This window comes from Meleagris gallopavo, chromosome 13 (genome assembly GCF_905368555.1).
Source record: "Meleagris gallopavo chromosome 13, MGAL_WU_HG_1.1, whole genome shotgun sequence".
Classification (NCBI taxonomy): Eukaryota; Metazoa; Chordata; class Aves; order Galliformes; family Phasianidae; genus Meleagris; species Meleagris gallopavo.
The window spans coordinates 6,274,413-6,297,841 of record NC_139416.1 but is presented as its reverse complement, the minus strand read 5'-3'; the positions used below and the strand labels follow the sequence as shown (position 1 = coordinate 6,297,841).

The 23,429-nt window shown below is 44.4% G+C and overlaps 1 protein-coding gene across 7 annotated transcripts in view; it reads right to left on the bottom strand.

Moving 5' to 3' along the window:
* Positions 1-23,429, bottom strand: part of ZNF423 (zinc finger protein 423) — a 233,298-nt gene that overhangs the window by 8,556 nt on the left and 201,313 nt on the right. For all 7 annotated transcript variants that reach the window (XM_085234556.1, XM_085234555.1, XM_085234554.1 and 4 more), the window contains 2 exons: positions 14,146-14,277; positions 12,558-12,673 (listed from right to left, as the gene is read on the bottom strand). In XM_085234556.1, the coding sequence (XP_085090682.1) occupies positions 12,558-12,673; positions 14,146-14,277 (248 nt within the window). The remainder of the gene's footprint in view (positions 1-12,557; positions 12,674-14,145; positions 14,278-23,429) is intronic.

Below are 23,429 nucleotides of genomic sequence, written 5' to 3'. Positions count from 1 at the left end.
TCTGAGTCTTAAACAGGGAAACATTGCATTACAAAATCATGTGCAAGGGCAAAACCACTTTCTAGGAATCTTCTTAGCTACTCCTCTCAAAATCATGATTTGTTGATTTCTTTAAGCCTATCTGAAGCACATCCCATTAACCCCTCCTAAGGTAAAACACACCACAGAAGCCCAAAACTGTTCATTTATCCGAGGGCTGGCATCATCACTGTGGGAACTTTGTAGCTCTTCTACAAACACTGAATAATTCTCTGATTAGCTGCCTGTTACAGGACCAGGTGAGCATCCTCTCACATTTTTTCTTAAAAACTACTTTAAGCTGAAGGAAAACACTTTACATAGTCCCTTTAGCACTCACCAGTGAAAATGCACTGATACAAGCTTCACTGAAGGACTGTTTCTATGGGAATACAAACCAACAAAACCCATGGCATTCAAAGTTGAACCTAAAACTGGCTCCTTCTCTTGCCCTGCTGTTCCTTGGCATGGCAAGGGTCACTGAACAGCAGCTGATTTCTTATAGCTTTTTTTTTTTTCCTGCAGCAGGAAGGTATTCTTGGTGGCAAGGACTGGGTATAAAAGAGCTTCAGCCTTGATTGTGAATTTTAATGCAAATATTAACAGGGACATGTCTTGCAGCCTTCACTTAGGCAATATCCTCCTAACTATGGGAGCTGCAGCTGAATACAGTTCCTTAGACCAAATAAGCAAGTGCAGAAAGACTGGCTCCAAATGAGCTACATTTATCAGCATTTAGGTTACAGGTAACACAGCTCTTTTAGTGTGATTCTTCTAAAAAACAGCAACTAATGAAAAACCCTCTCTAATTAAATACAGATGTGACAAATTGTATTGCTTAGCATTATGGATGCATTTTTCTTAAAAGGCAGACAAACATCCCCATCACATGGTGCCCACACACTGCTCAGTCTGACAAAACAGGCAGTCAGTGACATGTTGTCCTGGACACAGTGGCTGTTACTGCTGATTTCCAATTTCAAAAGGGGCAAAAATCCTCCAGTACAAGTCTCTGCTATAAAATAGCAAGGCCATAGTTCATAGAAGCACTTTACATGCCTTCCCATTAGCACAGACGCCACTGGCAGAGCAGAAATCTGCAGACAGAACTGTCACCAGCCCACTGCCTGAAGGAATTAACCCCAAAGGAACTGTTAGTATGAAGGACCAAGGATGACTGGTTCCCATAAGAAACAGCGGGGCCAAAATATCACCAACATGAGCTGTCTCCTCAAAGACATCACGAGACAAAGCAATGAGGCAGTGTTGCTGTGCTGTGTGCACAAAATATCTGTAGCTGTTACAAAATGGGATTTTCCAGGCAGTGCTACTGCATTAGAAGTGTCACTGATACTCGGAAAATTTGACTTCTAAACAGCAAGATGCTACATTTTAAGCAAGTATGATTTCATGCAAAGACTAAAAGCACGTGAGAGCCCCAAAGGAGGACGAAATTTTCAAGAGCAAATGTCTTACAACTCCTCTTGGAGACAGAACCATGCGCTGCAGTGATGACAGATAACACTATATGTGGTCCAGCCTCAGTGCCCATGGCCACGTGTTCAGATTGAGCTGCCATAGAAACAAAAGGGGTTTGGTGGTTAGGCAGGAACTCACCTTGGGGTTGGTTCTGCAGGCAGAGAGCTGCTGTCCCCATGTGCTGCAGAGCCAGAGCCATGCAGGCTCTGCAGCGCTGACCTCCAGGTCTACGTGCCACCTGCCCAGGACACAGCAGAGGACATGCGAGATGCTCTGCAGAGAATAAGCTCAAGCACTGCAAGTGAATAAGCTCAGGACTGCTGCTGCCAAATACGGGCTGGTACACACAGAAGTGGGGTGGCAAAGCCTTGCTGAACCCATGGTGATCCTACACGACAGCAGAACGTATCTTTATGCTGAACCCATCAGCATGTGTAGGGTTATCTGTATCATCTATGTTTTTCCAGCAAAGCCCTGTCACCTCGCTGTGGACAGGCAGTTTACTACATTTCACATTATTCTATCGATATGAAAAAAGGATGAAGCTCAGCAATCAGCCCAGGAGCACTTGCTACATGTGTTGGGTCATGGCACACATGCGCTCAAGCCTGCACATAAAACACTGCTGTGCCACTTTGGTTTAACACAGAACAGGCACAATGTGGAAAAAAATGCTTTCTAAATAATCTTACATTTCCTCCTTTCTCCTCTGGAGAAAGTGTGATATGAAACCAATCTGTAAATCTGGTGTTAAAACTGAGCATGAACATGACTATGTCTGAATATACTCCTCTGAAAACAACCTCAGGAAGGGCAAGCAACAAGACTACTGCACAACCGCTGTATGTCTCTATCCATAACTCAGCTCCCTGATAGCAGGCTGGACTGCAAATACAACAGCCTTCCTGCCAAAAGCACAAGGTGCAGACACTGACAGCCCGGTGCATGAGCCCAGCTGCAGGCAGGCGAGCTACCAACCTGCCAGATCACAGTTCCTTCTTTTGTTCTTACCAGGCCCCATTGTTTCCTGACCACTCACTACTCAAGCTCTATATCCAACCTCACAGAGCAAGGACAGCAGGTATGCCATCAAGGAAGCAGCCAGCAGCTCTCTCATGCTATTTAAAACGGCCCCAGGAAGGCCACCCAAAGAGCAGGACTGGGTCCTCAGCTGCACCCAGCTACTACAGGGAAAACCACTGCTTCCATTGCCTTTCACTGACTAAGAGCCAAACCCCAGGGTTAAACCCTACATCTCTTATTTGGCATAGCACAAGTACACTCAAGGCCTTCTAAATTTCTTCATGAACCTATTTTTCAGATGCCTTCTAATGGCAGAAGTGGTGGGGGCTCCACCAGCACTGTAGGAGTAGGAAACCATGGTACAGCATCAATCCAGGATTTCCTGTCTGAAATTTGGGCTTCACATCTGAAATACAATATACACACAATGCCTGTACACTTGCCATACATTTATTATCTTCTTGGGGAAATGATATAAAGGACAAAAGAGACTATGTTTACTCCCTCCCCCGCTGCTTTTACAATCTAATAATTTATTTCTCCTGGACATAAGTTCCAGATTTAAACAAAATCCCTGAAACCTAAAGATGCTACACAGTAGAGGCTAGGACAGTATTTCTTTCTATTTCAGAGATGGAGTGTTTAATGCATTGCTCTGTTTACCAGTAGCCCTAAATTTCTGAGGAAAAAAGGAGACCGTTCCACTGCAGCAGACCCCAGATGTAAATACAGGCAGACTACAATCACCTTCATACAGTTAAAAATATCTGGTTATTGGAAATGGTTTATCTAGGTCTAGACTGTTTATTTTTTTCCAGAGAAGCCATACTGGGGAACTCTTACAACATTTTGCTTATACTGTAGCTACACAGTTTTCAGAGAGATGAATGATAAGTACCTTTCTATGATGTAAGAAATACCTGCAATTAGAAAAACAACCACATCCTCTTTGAGGAAAATAAAATAAACAAAAATGCACGTTCAAACCACTCAGCAGGTAAGACAGCAGTGATCTTAAGGAAACTGCAAAAACCCAGAGTATAAATTCACACTAACTGTTACAAGTATATCCATCTGCTCACAGACTAACCAGTGACTGAAACTGATGAATCCACTGAAAGGTAGCTTTCGACTCCACTAACGTCTGTCCTCTTCCAGTAATAAACTAAATGTTTTTCAGTAACTGTGCTGCTTCTGAGTGCCAATTTCTGTTTAAGTAGGCCTTGGTTTGGGTTCTCACTACAAAACAAAAATTAAAAAATGCCTATCGAATGTCTTTTATTTCCAAAGGTCAAACCAAGCTTTTAAAGAACAAGCAACATTTCAAGCCAGAGAAGACAAAACTCCAATCAGATAAATGGTGTGTGTAATGACTGAGACCCACGGCTGCCTCAGGTTTCTTGAATGGGCTGTAGGATGGAATTTGGCACAAACAGTCTGATGTTGAAGCTTACATCTCTTTTACTGCAGACAAGAAATTCACTAAAATATATAAATAATGAATGCAGCTGGGGATCTCTGCTGGTACTACTGCTGGTTCTGCAAGATGCAGGAGCAGAAACAGACTGCTCCATGTTTTTGTTATTACTGAATCCTTGTTCTCCAACAATAAACACAGAATACTTTATATTGTATGTACTGCAGAAGACATTTCAGATAAGTTTCAGCTCTTTAAAAGTGCCAGCAAATTGCAGAAAGATAAGTTACAAAGACGTACCTAATTTGCTGTGATGAATTGTGTGCATGCTTCAGTGATCAAAACTGCAGCTGAGACCTATTATATTTAATGATCTAGACATTTCTTGTGAAAACACTCAGGCATATACTCTTATGTCTGGACAAGCATCCCCATTTTGCTCCAGCAGCAAGCAAATGAAGAAACAGAACTTTTAAAAGCATACTGTACTCCACCTCGGATGAGCTTTTTAAAGCAGGGACTTCTCAAGCTCCACTGTTTTCCTCCTCAAATAGTGCTTATGTTCTGCCCTTTTCAATGCAGCATCCCTGTTCCTTTGAAAGCTGAAGTTGGTTACTTTGGATGACAGTGATACTCACTGGAAGAAACAGAGCTAATCCACGCTCAGAACCCCAACTACACTCCATAGCCCCTACAACAGCCACATCCCCCCCCCCCCCCCCCCCCCAAAAAAAAAAAAATGAAGTGGCCATATTAGAGAACTCCTCCATCAGCAATTACAGATGAACGTTATGACAAGACTTTTTGGAGAGAAAAAAACAACCTAAAAGAACAGAAAATGAAACAAAAACCCCACATTTTTTGTTTAATTTGCCTACATACTACAAAAACATTCTTTCTGTTATAAGGACCATGCCCTGCCTGAGGCTCTGGTGGTGGGAAGCAATAGTATCTGGATCTGCTGTCCCCAGGGCTGCTGTCACTGCACAGCCAGCTGTGCTGATGGGCATGCTCACAGACCCACAGATTGCAGCCCCTCTGCTCCTGGCTCCAGGCAGAGCAGAGGGAATGAGACTGTATCACATTCCCATGGGAATAGGAATTTTGCCTTATGAACAGATCAAGGACTTCTGAGTAAAGGGTCTGAAGTTTCCTGATCTCTCAAGTCTGGCTCCTCCACAATTTTCCTGCATAGATTTGAGTGTATTGTTCAACTTCAGACTTTCCAAATTTGTAAGATAGGGAAGAAAAGAACAAGTAAGTTTAATTCAGTCACAACCGTATAAAAAAAACCACAGAAGTCTGCAGAGAGAAACTGCACAAACTATAGGACCGCAAATCCAAGAGCTCATTTTCTCCCTCCCTAGTCAGTTTGAACTTTTTTCTGTCATTCATTATTCAACAAAGTGGAGCAAATCACATCTTGTGTGTTTGACTCCAGAAATGAGGATTCTAAAGTGCTATTTCATTCACCTGAGGAGCTGCTAAATACTATCACAGCAGTAATTTGCAATAGTGTGCTAAAGAATGAAGAAAAGGTATTTGTTAATTGTTGACATAACAAAATTAATTTTCCATCCCTAAACTTTTTCTCATTTCTCCTGTGAGCTCTGATGCAATGTTACTGACTGGCACTGCTGAAATGCCAACTTGCATTTCTCATCCTTAATTTCACTCTAAATGTCATTAGTAATTGTTATTGCCAGACCAGAGAGTGCAATCTGCTCTTTCCGAAAGAAAATCTATTTCTCATTTCTTCTCCTGTGCTTCCTCCTTTTGGTCAAGGATGGATGTTTAACATGCCCACGTGCTCTGCTTGCAATAGCAGGGAAATGCATTAATGTATCTGGAAGTAAAACATTCCTGCTGTATTTATTTACACATAGTGTGCCTGGATCCTTATGAATACCAAACCATATGTTTAGAGGAGTCTTTAAAGCTAAGCTTTCAAGAACACTAACAAGTCTTAACTGAATAAAGCTAAGAAATGCAGGAAGGAGACACCCTTTAATGTACACATACAAACCTCTCTCTGGATTCTTTCATCAATTACTTCTTTTGGTGGGTAATCATGTTGTCGAACACAAAAGCAAAACCTTTGCATAGTGTTTGTTCTCTTTCTGCTACATGTGAAAAAAAAAAAAGAACAAAAACAAACCAGCAGCCTTCAGCCTGGATGTGTACAGCACAGCTAGCTTTGGTCTCAGCTAGTATGTCACACATTCACCCACAAAGTACAAAGGGCTTCCACCACAGAAAGGAAGCAGAGGTTAGACGTGTTCAAAGGAAAGTCTGCAAGCATACAAGGTTGAGTCCTTGCACACCTCCACGTGGTGCAGCAGTGATTTACAACCACGTTCAGTACCCACTGAATTTGGCCTCCAGCAGTGAGGGGAGAGAAGCACCCTGGCACTAGGACTCCATCCTGGGAGGGACTGCATGTACCAGGGCAGACCTTTAGTGGGCTCCCAAAAATCAGCATGTCTTACACGTGTGTATCTACACTGCAATATAATGTATATAAAATAGTTCAAAGCTAGGCTGCATTTCCATATCCATTAACTAAAGGCATCTTAGCTCAGAATAAATAGACATTTGGACATTTCCAGCCAGGAATTGTGCTTTCAATAAACACAATTGATGCATATACATTGTCTCTTGGCGGCTTACACTCATGGCCATCTGTTGGGATGGCATGGTGCCTACACAAAAGTTGGTTGGACCCTTGCCTTAGGGCATAGATGACAGGCAACAACGGGTTTAGCTGGGCAGCCTGAGCGCCGGCTCCAAGTGCCATCTCTGCTGTAGGAAGCCCCTTCTGTGTGCCAGCACTGCCACATTGGAACGACATGCCTCCTTACACTTGATCACACATGTTGACACTTGGGTGCGCTTAAGTGCATTAATGACTCAAACGATGCCTTTCACCTGGCTCCCTTTTCTTCCCCCACTCTGCATCACTGCTGGGTTTTCTGCACGAGTTAAAGCCAAGTTAGGCACACTTTGTTAGCCAGGGCCAGCCACAGAACGGCATTAATGGGGCAAGAAATGATGAAGGCCTTTTTTATTGTGAGACAGCTACTCTTATTTCTGAGCTTCAGCTCAGGTGAGCCTTCATAGACTTGAAAGACCTTTCTGCATCTCTCTGGAGAGATGTCAGAGATAACAAAAAAAAAAAAAAAAAGAAGCAATACACTGACCAGAATTTCCTTTCCAAACAACAACAAAAAAAATGCTGTACCTTGCAACCATGCCAAACACAGGGCAGTTTGGGATTTCTGCATCACCCTCACATAAAGCAGAAATGATCTGGCTGTGCCAGGGCCTCCTCAGCCTGGGGGCAGGTTGCAGAGCACTGCTGAGCCACACAGAGGGGCCAGGGTGCCTCCCTCACTTTTACACAGCATTCCCCTCCTGAGTGTCAGGCCCAGGACAGAACCCCTTCTGCTGCAGAGCCCCGGCAGCATTCCCACAGCTCTGTGCACTATGGGAGCCATCTCCTAACCCCAAGTTTGTAAACAGCCACACAGACCTCCCCCACTGAATTCAAACTTACTGAGATCCACAGACCCGGGGGGCAGAACTCTTCTGCACGGTGACACCAGAACAGAGGTAACGCTTCTGGTTTCGCAGTCCATAACGAACGTTCAGGCAGACAGACTCAATGTGATGGGTATGTGCCTACAGCACTTTTAATTTTTAATTATTGTTAGTTATAATTATCTGACTGTGTCTGAATGAAACCCAGCAATATGGCTGGAATAGATTTTGGTGTTCTTGTAATTTATTAGCTTTGTAACTACTAATAATTAAAATTTAACAATACTCTAAGCACCACAGCAACATTTTTTAGAAACGCTAGCCAGATCTGCTCACAGAACTGCCTGGGTCATCTTCAGGATTTTAAAGGAAGAACAAACAGTAAAAAAAAAAAAAAAAAAAGAAAGAAAAAGAAAAAGAAATTAATACATTAATGCAGAAATATAAATTCTGCCCAAAATGAAAAAAAAAAATAGATTTTCTTCGTGGAAAACTCACTGCTTGCATATTTTATTGATGCTTCATACAGAGCTTAGAAAGAACTTGTGGTTTGTTTCCAGCTTCTGTGTTGACACTGCAGTCCTGCTAAGCTCTGAAATAAGCAGGGGTTACATAAGTAGGAGGAGCACTGCTCTCTGAGCCCTGTCGCCCTGCCACGCTCCCCTGTCCCCAGGGAAACATCTTTCCTGCAGCAGCATCAAAATGCCACAGATTTGCATTTCCCTCTGACTGTATAAACAGTCGTCCAGAAGCACTGAGATATTTCAGGGTCTCATAAGAACAATTTGACTCCTATCTAATTCAGCTGGTGACACCAAACAGTTCCAAAGAGCGGGATGCAGACCCAAGATCTCTTCAGTCTCTCTCCTGCGCTCTGACCACTGATGGCAAATGGAGCCCTAGGATGAAGTTATGGGGCTCTCATTCCCCACCTGCTTCACTGCACCGTCCAGGGATCGCTGGCAGCAGGAGCTGGCTACCCCCAGCCTCGCAGCAATGCTTGCAGGGAGGCCCCGGGGCTGCAGAGCAGCACCTCCACATCTCCCATGAGGACCTGTTGTCCCTAGGTGGCTCAGAGCAGTGCCTGCTCCCCTGGGCAGCAGGCAGCTCAGTATGAGATGTGCCTGACACCGAGCTGACGTTAAAGGCAGACTTTAAAAAGAAAACCTGCTTAGGGCTTGAGCTGCTGTAATCAGTGGAAAGAATCCCAAGGACTTTGATGTGGACCAAATCAAGCCCCTGGAGGACATTCATTGTAAATCATTATTAATATAACGAGCTCAATTTCTGTGCAGCAGCTCATGCCTGTTTATAGATATATGAAAATTGCCAGCTTTTCACATAAAATAAAATGAGGAAGGAGACAGACCACAGTGTTAACCAATGAGCCATAGTAGCCACTCTCTCCTTTTGATACACTTTCATTTAAAGGTCCTGGGCACCTGAAATGACAGCAAGTTTCTCCAGTGAAGCTCCCTTAATTTAACAGTTCGACATATCTCCAAATATGAGCAGAACGAAAGCCCCTTACCCATAACAGGCAATGGAACACCTGAACACCTGTGCTAGGAAGGACCTGGCAGTACCCTGCTCCCCTGGTACCTGGATTGTGTGTGCATTGTTTATCGTATCCCTTGCCTCGGTTTTCATCAATTGTAATCATTCAGGAGGAAACAGTATGATTAACAGAACACAAGCAAACAGCAGGAATTAATCCTTTAAGTACAAATACTCCATTGGTTATGTGATGGCTCCTTGGAAAATGCAGTAGCAAAAGAGCACATATGAAAACTCTCCTCCATGTTCCTCTAAAAATCACTGTTCAGTCACATTTTGCTCATTTCAATTTTCAATGCAAACAACTGAGGAGGCACATCCCCCAGCTGGAGCAACACTGCAACCCTAACCCTCAGCACCCAACAGATATCCCATTTCTAACCCATCTTAGGAGCGGGCAGGGCTCCCTACTATATTTTGAACAGTAAAAATTAGAAGTTCAGCTGTCAGAGAGCTACCCAGCCCCACACCTGCATGCCCCATATGCCACAGTGGCTCCAGACAGTCCAGACAGCAGCACTACAGCCCAGGACAGGCTCAGAGGGCTCCCCTGCCCTACTGGTGAGGACTGCCCTCCCTGCTTCTACACTTCAGCAAGCGCTTTCAGCAGGATGCAAGAAATGCCATAGCCTTGATGTATTATGAATTAGATATAAATTCATATTTTTTTTTTTCCAGGCCATTCTCATCATATTCACAGATGTCAATTTCTGCAAACAGGATGTGAAAAACAAGGAGCTGCCAGCCCTTCCTCCCCTGCCCTGAGGGCACCCTCAATTATCACACTGACTATTTCCACCATGCTCTGTATTTAACCACACCGTGTTTTGTTTCCTCATTTCCAATGAGATAACGTAAGCAGCTGAATAACAGTTCTGTTTTCTTTTCCTCTGGCAGTATTAGCATAACCTCCCTGACTCATCACTCCAGGTTCACATCAGAGTTTCCACAGCTTATAAAATGAGCTCTCTTCCTCCAAGCTTTCTTAAGCCTTAGTTTTACTGCTCCATCAGATAGCGTAAACTTCAAAGTACAAACACACTAAAATACAACTGCTAGTTCAGAAATGAAAAGAGGGTTTGATTGTTGCAGGAGTGTTATGCTGCTGAAGCAGGATTTGCCCCAAGCACTGACATGTACACTTGGAGTGGGGAGCTTTTCATCACATGGCACACATATGCCTCTCTTGGCATGCCTGTGTTCAAGATAACTCTTTAGACAAACGTTTACAAGTCAGCAGGGCTAATTCATACTGCTCCAGGACATCTCTAAAAGTTACCTCTTCCTGCACTGCATGTCGTTCTCTTCCCTCTCCTCCTTCTCCTGTTTTTGCAAGAATGACATTCAACTTCTCCTTGAAATATCAGAATACTTTATAGAAAAAGTATTTTCAGTAATCTCTTAAAAATACAAAAAGCAAACAAGGCATAAGTTCTGATTTTGACCTAAAAGAAACAGCTGTTATTTTACAGCGGTGGGATCAGAACTGAAAAGTCAAATTCATCAAGCAGGCCCATTTGGTGGATGGCGATTTTCTCACATAAGAAGCACGCTGCTAAGAGAGCAAATGCTTTATGCAGATTGAACCAGCAGTTCAACAACTGGTTCACTAAAATAATACAAAATCTTCATCATTCAGCAAAAACGTAACAAACAGCTAAGGGATCTGGAACAGGCAGCTTGCATATCGTTAACTGGCAAGATAACCACACAAGTCAGGTAGGATCAGAAGTTCTGAGTGTTTTTTACTGATTGTACACATTTTGTGCCCTCCTTGACTCAGGTATTTGAATTAATAAAACCCCTGGCATCAAGTAAACACTTTTCTGAATCACCACTAAAATAAGGACTGAAACAGTGCAGCTAAGAATTAAGTTTTCATTCAGCCAACACCATTCAAAGCTACTTGGGTAATTATTTTAAGTACAGAAATGTTAAATGCACACAAATCCTGCGTGAACACTGGAAAATTACAATTATAATTTATCTGATTACAGCTGCTATTTGCAGCAATTTCGCAATGAACAACACTTCAGAACTGAAACACTATGTAATTAAACTGTTAATTGCAAAAAAAAAAAAAAAAAAAAGAAAAAGGAGGAGCCATTGCTAAGACTATAATTTAACAAGGTTCTATTTATTTGACTGTCTGATTGTAAACGTTAATGCAGTGGCACAGGAAGCCAGTACACCCATTTTAATTGCGCTGGCATCTTGACCAAATACCACTTAAAAGGCAAATCGAGATGAAAACACTGAGCTGGCGTTGCAAACCATTGCTGCCTTCACAAAATACTCCTGGTGACAATACACAAACCCAAATCTGCTGACTTTATTCAAACATTAACAAGGTATAGTTAAAACTTTTGTACACTTATGCAAATCAGGTTGCTAGAACAAGAGAGAGAAGAGATTCCCCTGGGAGAAAAAAAAATAAAAATAAAATCAACAAAGTGAAAAGATCAACCATCCTTCCACAGCGTGACAGCAAGACAGAAGAGGCAGCAGCTTGGGAATTGAGCAACATAAATAAAAACTCTCCAAAGTTTAAGTAAATTGTGTATTACAAAGCTAACAGATGTAAATGAGGCACAAGGTACCATTCTAGGAGAAGGCCACGTTTGCCAGCAAACAGCACTCCATGGCAGCACATCTCAGGTAAAGGCACCTGATGAAGGGCAGGGCAGCACTCCTGCAGCACAGCACTCTGTTCCCTTGTGGCACAGCGCACACACGCAGGGCTTGTTCTGCACTTGGAGCAGCACAAAGTTAATGCCCCACAGAGTCTCCAGCCTCTAAGGGCTCAACACCAAAGGTACTGACACAATTTAAAACCCAAACTCAGCAGTACAGCTCCAGGGCAACCCCCGGGATCAGGACTCCAGCAGCAACTCCAGGTCAAGGCCCAGTCCCTCACAAAGCAACCAGGAGCATAGGCCAGGCTCCACCTCAGGAGCAGGTAAAACAGAAGAGACCACAGCCCCTAGGGAAGCCAATATGCAATGCCTGATTGGCAGAACCTGCTGCTTATTAACGTGCTATTACCTTGGTGGAGCTGCTAATGAAGCATCATGTTCAGCTGTACTCATGCTTTGCTCTCACACCTGGGTGGGGAAAATTCCTTTACTTTTGACTTAGCGGTGAGGAAGTGTACTATTTAGCAGTAAGGGCAGTGTACTATTTGCTTAGTCTTTGTATGTTAATCAGTTCCTAAATTATTAATAGAGAAAAAGAAATTATTTACAAGGTGTTTGACGTAGACATGTCAGGATGTAGCAACTCTATTGTCAAGAGAAATACTCATAAAGAATCATGATATCTGCCTTGTCTTATTTACTTATTTCAGCCATGCTCAAAGACCCTTCTCTCCTGATACCATCCCAGGAGGTAGAAGACTGAGTTTAAGAGCAGGAGGAGAGACTGTACTGGATGCGCACTTTCTCCAGTTGCCGTACAAGGGTGAAGGCTACACACAGAAAAACCAACAGCCTCGGCTTTACTCTTACTCCTCTTGCAAACATACCTGAAGCTCTGTTTGAAAGAAGAACTTCTGTGGGCACTGGGAACAGTCATAAATTTTATCTTCCTGTCCGTGGACTGCAAAGATGTGCTGCTGCAGTTTATTTGCCTGCACAAAAACTGAAAGAACACAGTACGATTAGTTAAAATTGTTTCATATAACATATCCCATCTTGAACTACACTTTTATGACTGCAAAGACTCTAAAAAGTCCAAGGATATCCACCAGAGAAGTGCCAATACACTCAGTGCAGCAGAACGTCCTTACCAGTGGTCAATTTAGAATCTCCAGGCTGGCAGTCAGCTCACTTCTGATTCTGGCTCTAAATTCTGGATGGACTTTTGATATTTCACATAAAGCTAACGCTGTCCACGGGTGACTGGAAGAACTCAGTCATCAGAGCGAGCAGAGGACGTCACCGTTCCTGCAGGGAGCCTTGGCCCCACAGCAGGTGCATTGGATGCATTTTTAATGCAGGACAACTGGGCCAGGAGCAGCCTTGATAGCTGGTCTGGAGGATGAGTGCCCAGAGCAGCATTTCTGGCAGACACGTGAACCTGAAAGGGCAGGCTGCCACGGTGTTCAGACCTTCTAAATGGGTTATCCTTCCAATATAGAAAAAAAGATTGTGATTTAACGTTACAGATATACCATATACTTTTGGATTTTGAATTGATAATTACCCTGCCTTTAACAAGTGAAATGAGAAACATATTAAACTTCAGCTTCAGCTGGTTAAAAACATCTCATTCAATTTTTGTCTCATCCTATATGACTTTTCACCAGTAAATGAAAAAAGCTACTTCAGCAGAATTAAAGAGATGCAGTCAAACACATTACAGTGTGCTTCAGGAACAGAAAAACTGACTCCAAGTTCTCAAAAAGCAGTTCTCAGACTGTGGGCCAGATCCTAAGAAGCACAAGGCTGAAGGGACTGCAGGAGCTGACACTCAGCCCGTGGTCACGCATGGCAGTCATCCCTATGCAGTTAGGAAACTCAGGTGTTAGCTGCTATTCTGATGAGTGAGTAAAAGGCACCCTTGAAATGCATCATGAAGATGTTTTGAGAAGGGACCATCCAGGACCATTTGCACTGATGAGACAGCTGAAAACGAACCTCAGGGAAGGAAAACAGAGCAGGCCCTCAGATGGACATAACTGCAAAGGAGCTGGAAACAAGTTGACACGAGCAGGCTGCCCTTAAAGAAACCTGTCGGAGGGAGGTGTCAGACCACACTGTTGTGTGATGGGATCTCATGTGAACGAGGCTTGCTGCTGCACGTGGCACACAAGGAGAGTCCTCACGAGAGCAGGCCCCTGCCTTGCAACTTCTGCTCAAAGAGATGCACCTCACATTCAGGCCACAACCTGAAAGGCCCCAGTTGCGAGAAGTAACACAGGGCTGGCTGCATTTGGGCAGTGCCGTGAGATGTCAAACTCCTCAGTGCTGCAGTTTCAGACAGGAGATATTCTGAACATTTCCAAACACGGTATTTCTTTTCCCAAGAAAAGGCATACAGTATTTTACAAATCCCCCGAGTGTCATTTCTGGATCAAGCCACTGAGGCTTGTCTCAGTCTCCCTGTCTTACCTGTGAAACAAACAGGGCATTTGAATGTGCCTCCCATCCCCTCAAAGCTGTGCTCAATCAGGTGACACAGGAGCTTTGCCGGAGAGTCAAACATCTGGTTACACAGCTTGCACTCATGATTGATGCCTTCCTCTGCAAGGTTCAAATGATACAACTTGTTAGTGACACAGCACATTAGCGTCTGCGATGCAGCAGTCGGCGAGAAACTCCCGTGCCCAATGCCGTGCACACAACTTCAAGGGCCCACAGCCACCAGCAAGACACAGCCCTGTGCACTGAGCTCAGGTCAGCAGCCCTGCTCACGTTAGGGCCATTTATCTGCAGCCGGGATGGAGGCAATGCCGTGTGCTGCTGCCGGGCTGCGCCCATCCCGTGCCGCTCCTCGCGCCTCTGCACACAACAGAGACGTCGCTGCTCTGTGTATGTATTATTAAATACTCAGCATTTAAAATGAATTTAACAGTGAATTCAACCACGTACTCTGAAAGCAGGCTTCGTCACCTCAGATTACACTGCAAATATAGCAGGGAGGAACAGACTGTGGAAGAATAGCAGGAGCCCAAATCAGTGCTGGCCTTAATTTTATATCTCTTGGCTTTTTCCAAGCTGAAGAGAGACCATTAAAGTGATTAAAATGTCATTTGAAAGAGTAATTTCCATGTAACATATCCTAAACATTATTCTAGGAAGTGCACTGAATATGCAGTGCCCACTGCAAATGCCCCGTGATCTAGAGGAACTCACAGGGAAATAATAACAATCATTCTTAATTCCAGCCTACCACCTTTGTAAGATGGTATGTTTCTCTTTTACTGACTTCTGTATTTTTGATGTCTCTGTGTCAATTTTTGAGGTATTGAGGCCATATTTCCTTTGGTTTTCTTGAAATGAGGAGGGAGGAACAGAGATTAAAAAAAAACATAGGCTTAAAATGTACTCTTTATACAACCCAGTGAACATCTAAACTTAAAAGATTTTGCAGATGGTTTTTGTAAGCACTTCTCAAAAACATCTTCCCTTCAATATGGCAGCATGCATGAACACGTATTTTAAAAACTAAAGAAACTGCCTTTTGATTTACACTCAGATTTATTTTAATATCTCTAAACATCACTGACTTCAGCTGATAGTTCCAAGATGCCCAAGAAATGACCGCATCATCCCATGAAATAATCTCCTGCCAAACGCGTTTGGATCTTGCAAATAATGTCAGCATTCAGAAGCACAGCCTCTATTTGTAATTGCTTTAAATAAGCTTTAAAGCAGTCAAACAGAGGGAAATCATTGTTTCTTTAGGGTTTTTGGTGCTCCCAGGATCTCAGGGTGGCCCATGGAGCTGAGCTGAACAGCTCCCACAGCCACACATCTGCATAGCTGCAGCTGGGGCATCCCCAGAGCTCATGTTGCCTTGATGGGACCTCCATGCGAGGAGGGGGGGGAAATAGAAATTATTTACAGAATGTATCAGTATGCAGGGGGCAAGCTTCTGTCCCTCCCTGAGGGAGGCTGCTGGCCTTTCTCTGCAGAGGGCAGAAAGCAGGTAAGGATCTGTGCCTCGCACCACCTGAGCACGCCCAACAATGCATGCAATAAACTTGGAGAGGACAAAGCAGATACTGGGGGAATGGAACAAATTCCTTCTGCGAGTAAATCAGAGAAATCATGTTTGACATTAATTTTCTACTCTCCACATAGTGAGTGCTTGGAAAATAGTGATTCATGCGCAGCCCGGTCCTGTGTGAGCATGTGTGTTCATAAATACAGACACAGGCTGCTGATGAGAAGACTGCTCCTTTTGCAGCCTAAATATCTTTAATTTCAATACAATTAAAAAAAGAGGATTTCACAGGATTTCGACTGAAGTATGTTTCTACCAACTTGGTCTGTTTAATTAGGTACCAGAGACTGTATTCTCTTGGCTGATCCGCAGTATTTTAAATAGTTAAACCTATAACAAACAAACTAAAACTCGAATGAAAAATAATAAAACATAATGGGTTCCTGCAGATCTGGAAATTTATCCCACTCGAGGCAAGACCTTTTGATTTGCAAATCCACTTCTGAATTATAAGGCCTTCTCCTCACCGGTGGGGGTTTTTATTCCACTCCCACAGGAGTCCATTATGTATTTCTCGTGTCTATAAAACCATCCAGGAAGAAAAAAGGTGGAAAAAAGTACCATGGTTAGCATGACAAACGCTTCTCTTTTCATGCATGTGTATTCAAAATATGAAAATGCCCAAAGATATAGATAGAATTGCTGCTATAATCACTCTCTTCTCCGTGGCATTTTACAGCATATTATTTTACACAGAAACGCGGTGCGTGTATAGGGGCACTCAGTCACCTTTGGAGAATAACTTCAGTGAATTATCTGGGATCATACAGGAGCACAAGGCTGCCTCCAGACAACGCAGCCAACGCCGGCCCTCCCTCCAGCCACGTGCGCCGGGCGTCAGCAGCACAGCGCATCGCGGCGTTCCCCTCATCGCTATTCTTCTTAAAAAAATAAAAATGACAGGCATCTATGAGACCTACATAACTCCAGTGAATTATGCAGCCCCTCTCATTTGTAAAATAAAATGCAGATTTTTACAGCTCTCTGTGCTAGATCTTCTCCCATCTCTCCGTAAGTGTATCTATGCGGGGATCAATTGATTTAACACTAAACGAGCCACGCACGGCCAACAAGAATCTTGGGCTTCTTGCCTTTTTTTTTTCCGGTACTCAAATTAATAAGCATTAATTTTACAGTTCATTTCTCAAAAAAATAATAGGGTGTGCTCTTGTTTAAAACAAGCAGGCCTGCTGGATTCTGTCAGGCTGAAACTATGTCAGGCCAAAAGAGGAACAGAGCGCTTTGTGTAAAAGTATCATGGGGAGATGATAGTATCCTGTAATGTTTTCAGTACCTACTTTTGTCTCCAAAAGCATTTGATCCCTGGCAGACACACACTTATTTCCATACTGGTCTTAAGGGAAGCCGTAGGAACGAGAGCTGATTATCTGAATCCTGAAGGTGAAACCTGGGTGGTGCCCACTGATGTCAAAGGCAGCGATTGTCTAAATGTTGAGGTACATAATTTACTGCCTGTTTGGAGGGCTGGGGGCTGCGCGGCCCCAGCTGAACCGCGGCGGTGGAGCACGTCCTCATTGTTCTCAAGTTGAAATGCATTTGCAGGATGGTTCATGTGTTGATAGGAGCTTAGCTGCATTTACACCAACACCCTGCCCGCTTCTGAGCGGGAGCGCGCCTCTCCATACAGCCCTTTCTGCTGCTGCAGCGTGCATTTAATACATATTACAACGAGGCTCTCAGCCTCTAAGAGTACTGACGCCGGCAGCCTCCTGGCGAGGATGCAGTATAATTAATAATGCTGTATTAAGCCCGCGCACTGTATCAGCTGCATTTCTAATTATAACTATATTAATAGCGATATAAAACGATGTACTAACAGTGCCATGTACCGACATATTATCAAACCAATAACAAACTGCAATTTGAACAATAAAACAGCATCGTCTTCACTGTTAGTTAAAACTTCTCTCAACTTGATTTAATAAAGCAAAATTTCCCCTCATGGAATAACCACAACAGTCCTAATTTGAAGGAGTGCGTGCGGCCGTCTGATGCTCCTGACAGCAGCACATATCCTGTGCCACGGCTCTACCTCACTGCAGCAAATTACAACAATAAAAGGGAATGTCTTTCCTGTACTCAGATATACACATCCATGGCTTAACCACACTTTTAATGAACTTTGAAATGCTGTAATTCAGTGTAACAAAGCATTAATATGCTGTGCTCACAGAGAACCTTCTCCCGTCCCCTATATCATAAATCTGGTAGAATTAAATGGGCCATGTAAGGAGCATTCCGATTGTAACAGAAATAAATACAAATTGGAATGAACGCAGGGAAATAAAATGAAGACTGCATGAAACTATTCTGTTTATGCAATTCATTCCTCAGTAAATAAGTAAGCAAAGGGATACATTTGTAACAGGAGAAAAGCAGGAGGAGCCCAAGCACTGATCCATGTGGCTGTGCAGGAGCGAGGGGCTGTGGCCAGGAGGTGACAGTGATGGACATCCCTGCTGAACAAAGCCATGGGAACACAGGGCCGGCAGCACCAACAGAGATCCAACGTGACTGCAAAGCCTGGGGCTGGGAGCAGGACACACCATTGCCAGGGGACGGCAGATTCACAGAGGTTCACGCCAGACTTGGACGACGCCCGCTATCCAGATGGCATTCTTCCACTGCTGCTGTTTCTACGCCCCGTCCCGCTGTATGGCATTCCCGGAACACTCTGTGCCAGTGGGTTCCATAACGAATCCCGGTGGACAAGACCAAGCCCTCCCACACCCTGCAGACCCTGCGCGAGGCCTCGCAGCCTGGCGGTGGGAGGCAGCGGATTGATGGCAAGGCAGCTGAGCGTCACCTGGGGAGCTGGGTGCCATCCTCCCAGGGATGCTGGAGGTCAGTTACCATGGCAACATTGAATGAGCTCAACCTTGTAACTGACCCTTATCTTTTTTTGATCTGTGGCCCATTTGGGACTAAGGCTGGAAATCAACTGGAAAATAATCCGGTCACATATCAGAAAGAAAATTATTTATACTTATTTATCCAGGTAGAGCTCGTATCTCTCTCTGACGCCTCCTGTCCTGCTCCCAAGCGCATCACACAGCTGAGCAGGACGTCCAGCCCCATGCCACAAGACCTGTGCCCATCCCAACCCACAAAGCCATGAGCACGCCCATGTTCCACCAACACCTCACCTGGCACAGCCACGTGGCCTCGGCCTCTGTGCAGTAACCACGCACCTGCGCCCAGCCCTCCTCGGCAGCTCTAATATTTGTTGGGATCTGGTACCTGTGTTCTTTTGTGCATTCTTTCTCCACTGAAATATGATTCTGCTTTGAAATACATTTATATGATCTAGAATGGCACAACACTGATGTCTTTTATGAGCTGAAGATTGTTTAATAAAATCTTGCATTCCTGCCTCATCCTTATGACAATTTTACTATTATAAGTTTTCAAGGGATATGAGAGCTGTCCACTGTGGTTAGAAACATCAATTTAATGAAAAATGATAACATGGGGACTTTGATTTTTCTAGAAGCTATATAAGGAAAACCAACAAAATTGCAGAGCATTCCAAGCATGCACTGGCTCTGGCACAAGACCCGCTAAAACCCGTCCTTCTTACAGCCTTCCAGTGGATGCTCAGCCCTGGGAGCAGTCTGGCAGAGCCGAGGGGCTGCCCCGCTCCCAGTGGGGGAAGGGCTTTGGGAACCAGGGAGCAGTGAGGAGATGAGGAGACCACAGCTCCTGGCAGGGTTCACTGGTGCTGGACCAGCACCAATGGGTTCTGGTAACCAACTCCAATGCTTCTGGTGATGCACTCGTTATACGGCCTCTTTTCCAGGTATTCTTTTTTCAGGCTAAATTAGCCTAACTGCATAACAGGCTTTAAACTCTTTTCAGCATCTCAGGGGGCCTCAAGCTCAAAATATGCAGAATTAGATGCCAAATTATTTATAGGGTAGCTGTGAGTTCACTGCCTCCAGTACATGTCACTGTGCTGCAATATTAAAATGACCATTAAAAAGAAGCACAGTCCCAGAGGGACTCAGATGAGATTGCACAGAGTTTCTACTGAACATGAGGGCAGCCTGCTCTAAGCCAGTGCCTGTGCTGCAATGGCACAGGAAGGCCTTGTGTCACTGAGGATGGCTGGAGATGGGCCCACCAAGGCTGTCCTATCTGCTTAATTTTTAGCTTATAAGAAAAAGAAAACCTGAAAGCTCAAAGGAGTCCATGGAGCTGTGCATCATCAGTCTGCGGGCTGCAGCATCCAAGAGGGACGCAGCCTGCATGGCATATTTTAATCTGAGAAACTGCATTTATAGATCATTTACAGAGATGTGCTGCACTTTAGCCCTGTAATTTAAGAATCTAACAGCCTTTCTGTGAAAACATGTCTGTTTCAATTGCCTACATTAAAACTTCTCGTGGATCAAAGTCTGATAAGTCTGGCTGTTCCATCACAACTGTCCATTAAGGACTAACTCCAATGGCTTCCGTGGAAGTGCAAAATCTGTAGAAGAAAAACAAACCTACGTTGAGCATTCAAGTCCAAATACCTGCACAGAATGAGCCTGGATGAAGCTAAAAAAAACCCTTAAGAACAGCTAGAGGTGAATGACAACACCACAAGTACGCACCCCATGCAATTCTGCAGTCATGTATTCTGGTGTTTGGATAGGTTCACAGCTGCACTATTTCAAGTTTAATGCCAATACCTGGTAAAACAGCTATGAGTGCAGCCCCACTGCCACGCAGCCATCCTGCGCTGGCATCCCTCACACTGCTGTGACAAACCTGAGCACCCTGCTGCAAGCCCTGGTGTTCTCCCTGCACAGCTCTCTGCACTGCTGCACACCTCGAGCAAGAACCACCAGAGGCAAAGCCTCTGCTGCTGTGGTTCAGACTCATGTGATGGAAGAGTCAAGCAGCCAAGCACCAGCCGTGCTCCTTCCCATGCCCGCACCATGCATCCCAGAGAGCACACAACAAGGTTTTACATACCCAAGCTCCCATAGATAAGCGTCTAGATGAGCGTCTCTGATCTTCAGATTACAGTTTCCCAAGTACATGTTGAGATGAGATAGACTATAAATCTATTGTGTAAATAATCACCAGACTAATCGTGCCTAATAGTATATAATTAACATGACTGGCAGGCTGCAAGCCAGTTGTCAGCTACGCTCAGCAATACTTAGACTACAGGAACGCCTTACAGAACTTCTCTGGTGGCATCAGGGAAGCTGAAAACTGGTAAAATGAGAGTGAAACAGAACTCATAGAAAAATGAAAACTTTCAAGCATACACTCAATAGAGGAACATTCCAGGCTTCAAGGTATGATAATGCCGTACTTCTTTGTTTGTTTGGCAAGAGTTAAGAAAACTTCTGTTATCCTTGTACTGGTCAGTGTCTTTCAGCTTTTCACTGGGAGGGGAAGATGCAAACCATGACAGCCACACGGGCACAGTCACAGCCTGGCACCTCGCAGCCACCCCATGTCCTCCCCAGCCCAGCACCCTGGCAGTGCATTTGGGGACATGGTGCTGCTGTGCTGGCTGACAAAATGAGATGCCACTGCCAGCAGAAACACTAAAGGTGACTAAACAAGGTCTGGCTCTGATAGGTGACATATTTCACGTGGCATGAGTATCTCTCAAAGCTCGCTAAGTCCAAATTTGCCCAAAAGAATGAAAACACTTTAAGTCGGGAATCCTAAGGTGCAGTAACATACGATATTCCTTAAAGCAGTCACCAAGAAGGATCTGCACAGAAACAAGAAAATACCTGAAGCACCTCTGCATCATGCAGAAATGTATTCTCATACAATGAAAATACTCAGCAGTGAACGTACAGAGCATCTCCATGGCTTCTGATGGGATTTGCTCAATTAACATCCCGTGGTTCAGGTGGAAAACATCCCCTGTGGGAGCCTCATGTTGAGTAAGAAGAGCTAGAACCCCACGACCTTTTGGAAAGGGAGTTGCACTTGGTAACATATCCAACACACAAAACCTAAAATTGAAACAGCATGTCTCTTCTGGATGCAACTGCAGCCGACACAGCTGAGGGCATCTCCAGGGCATCTCCAGAAGCACTGGGCTGCAGCCTGCATGGGAGTGACGGGGCTGCTGGGGAAGGCTCAAAGGCATATGGGATTGCTGCAGGGAAGGGGCTGAGCTACATCCACTGAGCCCAGATTTAGGAGCATTTCCCCAGTAAGCCCAGATGAGTAGGAGCTGAAGGTACTAAGAAAGAGTGAAAAAGGAGAGGAAAAAATCAGGCTGCTTTTCAGCCGCTCTCTCAAATAAAATAAGATCCTAAATCAAGCTGTCATGGAGTCCCTGTTTGAACCAAAAAGGAGGAAACAATAAAGATCTGTTAGAGACCTGCTACTCACTATTTCATTCTTCATTTTTCTTGCAAGTTCTTACTTGAAGCTCCAATTCAACAATCAACACTATGAAGTCGGCGTTTGCTACCGTCACCACGAGAGGTATCAGAGATACAATCGTATATATGCAAAACAGGCAGAACTCTGATAACAATACCTTGCCTGTAGGCAAAAAATTGACTCTTCAAATGGCAGCCACTATGATAATGCTAGCCTAAGAGCCAGCCTTGCACAAATGTCCTCTGCTTTAGTAACATAAAAGTTCCACAATAAAAGATACAGCACTTGGGTAGTGACAGTGACGGCCCATTTTAGTAAGAATGTTGAAGATAAGATGGCAAAGCACAACCCCAGATGAGGCCACGGCTCAGCTTCTCCCCAGGGCACTCCAGGTGCCCCCATCCCCCGGCTGCCCCAGCAGGGCACAGGGACATCACCGCTGTGACAGCAGCCACCGCTGCCAGCCCAGCACTGTGCTCCTTGGGCAGGGCTCGTGCCGGGCACTGCACACAGCTGTTGCATCTCTGCAGCAAGACAAGCATCAATTATGCATCATATCAAAAACCAAAATGCTAGGGCATGGAGCTGGCTATCTGAAACAGAGGAGTGAGCAAGTGCCAAAGAGAGGAAAAATACATCCAAACCCATCACAGAGTACTCAGCAACTTCACATGTGACGCCATCAACTGCCTTCCATTGCAAAGTTCTCCAATACTTGGGAAGAGATTACAGAAATATTCAAAGATACAATATTTGTATTTCCAATGTTAATTTGACACACAGGAGTGTGCATGAGGGAATGTTTATAATCAGCACTCCAATAAACTCACAAATGACTCCAGTATTTTATAAGCTTGTTAGAAACAAATCACTCCCTTAGCTTATATTTACTTACTGATGAATCGTAAAAGGCCTCAATACACAAAGAGTAAATTCAAAACTGTTTTCCTCTTGTTTTATCTTACCTACCCCTTCCTCGTGCGCACAGCCCGGCACTGCTCTGGGTGCAGAAGGCCAGGGCTGGCCATGTACTGCCTGCAACGGCCGTGCTGAGGGACCAGGCTGTGACCACCCATCTCCAGCAATAACAGCTTTGTGCTGCACGCTCAGCCACAGCCAGCAACCTGCACGTGGAGGGAAACGAGAGTTGCAGAACCGCACTCCTTTTTGTAACGTAGCTGCGAGCTGTGCGGTAATAATGGGAGTGGTGGGGATACTCAGCTCTGTGCTCCAGGTAGTGACTGGAGAGAAGGAATGTGGGGGTATTCTAACACGCTTTTACTTAATGTACAGT